The sequence below is a fragment of the Mytilus edulis genome, chromosome 5, assembly GCF_963676685.1.
Source record: "Mytilus edulis chromosome 5, xbMytEdul2.2, whole genome shotgun sequence".
NCBI lineage: Eukaryota > Metazoa > Mollusca > Bivalvia > Mytilida > Mytilidae > Mytilus > Mytilus edulis.
The window spans coordinates 42,846,254-42,854,160 of record NC_092348.1 but is presented as its reverse complement, the minus strand read 5'-3'; the positions used below and the strand labels follow the sequence as shown (position 1 = coordinate 42,854,160).

At 32.5% G+C, this 7,907-nt stretch overlaps 1 protein-coding gene across 3 annotated transcripts in view; it reads right to left on the bottom strand.

The window, feature by feature from the left end:
* Positions 1 to 7,907, bottom strand: part of LOC139523736 (membrane-bound transcription factor site-1 protease-like) — a 43,269-nt gene continuing 35,362 nt past the window's right edge. For all 3 annotated transcript variants that reach the window (XM_071317988.1, XM_071317987.1, XM_071317989.1), the window contains exons 23-28: positions 7,795 to 7,838; positions 7,321 to 7,398; positions 4,890 to 5,036; positions 4,002 to 4,121; positions 2,081 to 2,207; positions 1 to 1,416 (exon numbers count right to left, since the gene is read on the bottom strand). In XM_071317988.1, the coding sequence (XP_071174089.1) occupies positions 1,089 to 1,416; positions 2,081 to 2,207; positions 4,002 to 4,121; positions 4,890 to 5,036; positions 7,321 to 7,398; positions 7,795 to 7,838 (844 nt within the window). In that variant the 3' untranslated portion in view covers positions 1 to 1,088. The remainder of the gene's footprint in view (positions 1,417 to 2,080; positions 2,208 to 4,001; positions 4,122 to 4,889; positions 5,037 to 7,320; positions 7,399 to 7,794; positions 7,839 to 7,907) is intronic.

Here is a 7,907-nt window from a genome sequence, read left to right as displayed (position 1 = left end):
TTTGATATGGTAGTTAAAAGTATTAGGTTATGAGCTTCTATGATATGGAGTGATGAAAATCTGTGTGGATCATGGTTCAAGTCAATGTTATATTGTGGTTCAAAAACTAATAAATTATGAAAGGAACATGGTAACTCATTATTTTATTTATTTCACCCACTCCTGCACATTAAATATCAAAATACGATAATGTATACAGGAATTACAATTTCTTTCACAGGATATATTAACAGGTCAATTTAAAGCTTGAGAGGAACATTCTTAAATATCTTTTAACTAATTTTATGCTAAACTTTAAGTAAATTAGTGGTCAATAATCATAAACTTTGTTGCAATAAAAAAGGAAGTGTGACTATAAAAAAAGGTCAAAATAAAAAGCCATACTATAGCAACGATTATATCATTTATACATTAAGAATAGATTCTAGAGACTGGAGAAGTTGTCAGACTTTATGGCACATCCCTGTGTAGTGACAGGGTCACTTTATAATGATGAGGGTGGTTTTTAATGACCTTGACTTCCCAAGAGGGTTTTTAACAACCTTGACTACCCATGAAGGTCTTGCACGGTCATTAACTTTATTTCACTACTTGAGTATATATAAACTGGAATACCTATAACAGATGTGACAGTATGAATTAAATCAAATTTTAGAAGTGTAAATCAGTAACCCCCTACATACATTGGTAAATTATTGTCTCATGAGAATCAGTGATGCTTCTAATTTAATGTTAAAATGTTTAATGAAGTTTAAATATTGATTTATATAATGCCATTTTTATCAAATAAATCATTACCACATAAGAGTATCACAGTGTTCATGTAAATGATAAAAACCAAAACTCATTAACTGGGGAATCATTATCATTTCACAGGATACCAATTATTCGTTGATTTTGTGGTTATAGGTGAACCACACATTTAAATGTCCAATGAAATACAACTTTTTTGTATGCTTGTATGTAGATTTTGGCATAACCCTGAATTTGATAATCCACAAAATTACATGTTTTGTTCAATCCAAGAAAATTGGTAACCACAAAATTAAATGAATCCACAGTAACCAAAACCTAATATCACATGTCAATCAAACTCCAGGGGTTTTAGTCCCATACACTGAATAATTTGACCTTTTGAACCTTGACCTCTTTTTCTTTGTTTTTGCCTTGCCTTTATAATACTGATTGAGTAAAAATAACAGCACTAATCCTGTGCCTACAAAGGCTAGTACAGGGTATACCCCTGCAGTATCCACACTATGCACTGAATGTCTGTCTTTCAAATGAGGTTCATGTGGAAGCCCAATAGGTTCCTTAATTTCCTTTACTCCAATGTCCAATGTTTTTCTTTCATTTCCTATGATAACTGCTTCATCTAAACCCACTGAAAGTAACTTCTGCTGTTGAAAGAGATTTCTAAAATGAAGAGAAACAATAAATATAAATCCTGTTTACAATCAAAATTAAAAGTATTGAAACTAAAACTGCTCTAGTAGAAATATCTCCTTCAAAACTAATTCGCCTGAGCAATATTGACTAAACAAGTTAATGTTGAATTGTAAATTGAATTGACCAGTTGCAAAAAATGAGTAAACACTTGTGTGAGTTCTAGTGCTTGTCATGAAGTTGTCATTTAAGCTTTTTAAAGTTGAGACCGAATGCAAAAGGAAGATGAAAATGTGCTGCATTGTGGTCTAGCAAATATTTGGTGAGAAAATTTCTTCCATATTTGCTTTTATACTTTTAAGTCCCAGAGTAAGTCTGAAAATAACTTATATATTTGCACAGTAGTTTAAAGCTAGTGGTTTAGAGTATGAGAATAAAACTTGTTTGCAGACATTTTTTCTTTATTATGTGATTTAATTTTATGCATTATTATTAAATCATGTCTTTTCTAGTGTGGCTTTACTAAGTTTGCTCTATAATGTGTCCATACTTATCTATGATAAACCATTTGGGGAACTTCAGTCGTGCATTTTATTCCCATGTATTCAGGGTCACTTTAATAATTTTTCAGTACATCAATGGGATGTGCATACACTTTCATGAATGTCACTATATGTGCTATTTTGCCACTTACATATTTGCTGTCTTGTTGATAGGATGTGGTTTAGCCCATACTTGATGAGGACAAGGAGGAAGTTTCTTTGACACTGTTGAACCAAGATGTCCTTCTATAACTTTAGAATATCTATGGAGGTGGTTACCTATAAATAAAACAAACAGTACTTCAACCCTACTTACTTAAATCATTTAATGAAACCAAATTCTACACAAGAAATTGACACAAGCAAACAACTTAACCAAAACATATTTCATTTAATCAATGAAATAACTATCTTTTTTATGTTTCTTTTCTCTAATTTTCAAAAGTATGATTTTATGACTTCTTCTCAGAAAAACAAAAAAAAAGATTAGTCAACTTCTTGTATCCTTTAGTTTTATAATCATCTCTTTTTGCTTCTAGTTTAATACCTGTGATAATAAAACCAATAGCCCAAAAATGAAAAGAACATAGTTACTTAAACAAACTCAGGGGCTGCCTTAAACTTGCAGTGAGGTGAGATTTTTTCTCTCTCTCCGTGTTTAAGTCCACAATGTGACTTTTAAGATGAAGGACAGCAATAAAAGCGGTGTTCCTTTGTTTTTTGTGCTTTTTTTTAACGTGCATGTACTGATTTTGTGTCATGGACGAATACCCATATCCATTCTTTTCATTAATCTTCATAAAAGTTTTTTTCAAAAATAAATGTTCATCACTAACGGAAAGCTGAATACTAAAATTTATGATAAAAGAGATGATTTTTCATTTCCTATCGTTAATTATCCATTTTTAGATGGTGACGTTCCCTTGTCACCATTTTACTGTGTTTATATATCTCAACTTGTACGATTCGCTCGTGTATGTAACAATGTTTTAGATTTTAACGAGAGAAATTTATGTATTACTGAAAAATTATTACACCAGGGTTTTCAATATCACAAACTAGTCAAAACATTTACTAAATTTTATCATCGGTATAAGGACATCATTCGTAAATATAGCTCAACATGCAGACTTCTTATACGTTCAGGCATTTCACATCCAATTTTTTATGGAAATATTCTTCATAAAGCACAAAGGTGTCAGTATTCACCTCAAAAACTAACAAAACCTTTGAATAGACTTATTAAGAAGGGATATAGTTACGAAACTGTTGTCAGGTCATTAAAGATTGCATATTTTGGCGTTAATATTGATTCACTTATAGGGTCTTTGCATCGGAACTAAACACATTTATTCAAAAACCAGTTGTTGGCATGACACAGGTTATGTTCTTCTCATATATGTTATGATGGTATGATACTAAACCCCTAACGGGAAGGATTGTGCCTGATATTCATATGATGAAATCATAATCTTTCAATCAGTTCAATTGAAGTCTGGAGCTGGCATGTCAGTTAACTGCTAGTAGTCTGTTGTTATTTATGTATTATTGTCATTTTGTTTATTTTCTTTGGTTACATCTTCTGATATCAGACTCAGACTTCTCTTGAACTGAATTTTAATGTGTGTATTGTTATGCGTTTACTTTTCTACATTTGCTAGAGGTATAGGGGGAGGGTTGAGATCTCACAAACATGTTTAACATTTTTGCGCCTGTCCCAAGTCAGGAGCCTCTGGCCTATGTTAGTCTTGTATTATTTTAATTTTAGTTTCTTGTGTACAATTTGGAAATTAGTATGGCGTTCATTATCACTGAACTAGTATATATTTGTTTAGGGGCCAGTTGAAGGATGCCTCCGGGTGCAGGAATTTCTCGCTACATTGAAGACCTGTTGGTGACCTTCTGCTGTTGTTTTTTTCTATGGTCGGGTTGTTGTCTCTTTGGCACATTCCCCATTTCCATTCTCAATTTTAAGTTTAAGATAGTGTTTTCTATAACCTATCAGGCTATGATTTCATTAACATAAACCCCCTCCTTTAGAGAACATATTATGTTAAAGCCTTATATACAAACCTTCCATTCTGGTGGGAAGTTCTAATGAGGTCAAGGACACATGATCTTGGCCAGTAAATAGAGGAACCATGTTGTTATAAGCTGTGTACTCCAACAGGGCACTCAGTAGCCAATAACAGTCTGCAATATAACAAACATTTTCTGAAGTACATGTGAGGAAAACAATATCAATTTCAACATTTTGAAGTTACATGCATATGTGATTTAATCAAAAGATAATAAGATAAAAGATAATAAAGTGAATGCAAACCTAGTGAAAGTGCTATGGGAGAAGCTGAGGGATATTTCAGGAATTTGTAATTGAGCTGTTTAATTTGTGGGAATTTCAGAAATAGTCAGTTAAATCATATGGATTTCCGGATTCTGGATTAAATCATCTAATTATTTGGAAACTGGAAATCAGGTTTTAGCTAATTTTCTCTAATTTTTGTGCTATTTTCACATACCTGACCGATGTGAGAAAAATATTTCTCCTCACTAGTGAAAAATCTGTTCTCGGCAAATGATTGGTTGAATTTTAATTGTGACGTTAAATTTTCTTGTTTTCTTTAGAATTTTCCTATTGTGACGTCATGAAAAAAGGCGACCTTGCCTGATGACGTCACATCAAAAGTATACAACTTTCCTCAAATCTTTGAAAAAGAAGGATAAAAATCATTAGAGAAACAGATTCCACCACTGTAACTCATATATTACAATATTTCTCCACTCTCAACAGTTAAATTTTATTTATTTAAAAAGCTCTGCAAGTCTCACCCTTTAAATATTAAAATTTAATTGTCTCGAGTGTAGAAATATCGTAATACACTTGTTGCAGTTGTAGAATCTATATTTCACCTAAATTGAGAATGTGTCCTTCTTTACCCTAAATAATAGTATAATCCTCACCTTTCTGCATATGACTGTTGTCAAGACAATTAGAATCACCATATAAGGCAACCCTGCCACTATCTGGTCCCCCAGATGATGTCTGATGTATTCCTAGTATAGGCACTGTATCCACTGATTTTGATTCACCTTTTAGCACTTCATGTCCTTGAAATAAAATGTACAAAGTTATGATTTGCAAACCATGTCACTTTTGACAGTTTTTTCTGTTATAATGGGGATGTCATCCTGTTAAAATTGGTACAAAGATGTTCTGGTTTTTGTTTGTTCTTTTCCAGTGCTAAGCAAAGTAATGTTCTTTTTTTTAACTCCATACTTTACAAAACAAGAGTGCACACACTGAAATGTCTCGCCTTCTTTACTAATCATTGATATTATGTTGATAGTCCTAAGTATAAAGCTTTATTACAACTGTCACATAAACTTAACATTAACCAAGATAGCTAAACAAAGACCAATGAACCATGAAAATGAGGTCAAGGTCAGATGAACAATGCAAGGCAGACATGTACAGCTAACAAAGCTTCCATACAACAATTATACAGTCGACTCTCGTTATGTCGAAGTCAGCCGGACCAGAGAAATATTTTGAGATACACGTAGTTCGACTCAAACGAACACCGGAAGTTCAACAATCTAAGGGACACAACTCTTGCTTAGCTTGGTAAAGCTAAAATAAATCCGGGTAAATATGGAAAGGGGATCGATATTCTAGTATCAGATCGATGTATTTGTATGTCACAGTCTTTTATTATTATAATGACTGTTATTTTTACTTATTCAATTGTTTCAATTAAAAAAATAATCCTATGGCTTTTCCAAGAGAGTAATTTCCAATCGACAGTTTCGTAATTAGGTCGCTAATAGCTGACAAAATTGTTTATTCTCGGATACAAGAGATTTAAGAAAATTTTGATTTCTATTCATTTTGTTTTATCTCACTCTTTCTTTTCAAAAGAATATATAACGAGATTAAAGACGCCGTTTGAGTAGTTTTTAGGTGATCATCAACGGAAGCCATAATCCTCACTTTATACACACCCAAGCTCATTAGTGTAAATTACAAATTAATTGTTTTGTAAACAATTTAAATACTTTTTCATGAACATTAACAATGTATCACTAATTATTTATAAAAATTCTATAAAAGATAATCTTAGGTAAACACTCATGGAAATAGCATGTCATAAATCAATACAGTGGTCAGTGACCGGAAATTTAATTACACGTGTATTGTCAGATTAACTCTTCAATCCATTTAAATCCCTTAGGTCATGTTTTGACATATGTGTATTAGTTCGAGATAAAAAAATGAATTTTGAATGCTTTTGTTAACCTTGGGACCGTAAATTTAGTTAGACTCAACCGAAATTTCGACTCATCCAATTTCGACTCATCAGGAGTCGAATTACATACTTTTGTATGGAATAAAGTTCGGGACCACGTGAAAACTTCGACTCATCCGTAATTTCGAGTCAACCGAGTTCGAGACAACGAGAGTTAACTGTAGTTGACCTACTACTTATAGTTTAAGAAAAATAGACCAAAACACAAAAAAACTTAACACTGAGCAATGAACCGTGCAATTGAGGTCATGGTCAAATAAAACCTGCGGGACTGACATATAGATCATAATATATTTCCATACACCAAATATAGTTGACCTTTGGCATATAATATTAGATAAAAAGACCAAAAATTATAAACTTAACTTTGACCACTGAACCATGAAAATGAGATCAAGGTCAGATGAAATCTGCCTGCTAGACACGTACACCTTACAATCATTCCATACAACAAATATAGTAGACCTATTGCATAAAGTATGAGAAAAACAGACCAAAACACAAAAACTTAACTATAACCACTGAACCATGAAAATGAGGTCAAGGTCAGATGACACCTGCCAGTTGGACATGTACACCTTCCATTCCTTCCATACACCAAATATACTAGCCCTATTGCTTATAGTATCTGAGATATGGACTTGACCACCAAAACTTAACCTTGTTCACTGATCCATGAAATGAGGTCGAGGTCAAGTGAAAACTGTCTGACGGGCATGAGGACCTTGCAAGGTACGCACATACCAAATATAGTTATCCTATTACTTATAATAAGCAAGAATTTAAGATTACAAAAATTCTGAAACTTCTTTTTCAAGTGGTCACTGAACCATGGAAATGAGGTCAAGGACATTGGACATGTGACTGACGGACACATTGCAACATGAGGCATCTATATACAAAGTATGAAGCATCCAGGTCTTTCACCTTCTAAAATATAAACCTTTTAAGAAGTTAGCTAACACCGCCGCCGTAGCCGCCGCCGCCGGATCACTATCCCTATGTCGAGCTTTCTGCAACAAAAGTTGCAGGCTCGACAACAATAACATATAAATAGCAAATACACAACTTTTTTTTACACTTACCTTGGTCTTTAAGATTCTGTGTTATAAGAACCCCATCTGATGGAAATTTGGCAATACTTGTACCAGAGGCATAATACACTGCAAATAAAAGTACATGTTTTGATAATTTTGTCTTATTTGTCATATATTCCATTTATTTATTTTCTACTAGATTATATAGCAATAGTTGATGGTTTTATGAAATAAAATTTTTTTCAACCAAAAAATACCTGAAAATGTAATTGGACATGCCAAGCTTGAAGACAACATCTTTTTGGATGGTAAAAGGAAATAAAATGACACTTCAAACAGAATTCGTAACCATATTGCTATGATTGTACAAGACTTTTCTTTTAGTTGAAAAACTCATGTTATTCAAATAATGAAAAAAAAAATTGCATAAAAACTGTATGGGACAGTTTGGACCTGTGTAACTATTATTAAGCTAAATATGTCGAGATGATTTTTGTATTTTTATTTGAACAATATACTTACTATCATGATCTCCCATCATAAAATCTCCTTCATAAACTTCATCACTGAAAATATACATTCTTACATCATCAAAAATAGTAAAACATATCAAAAAAAGTTTTAAAAAAAATATA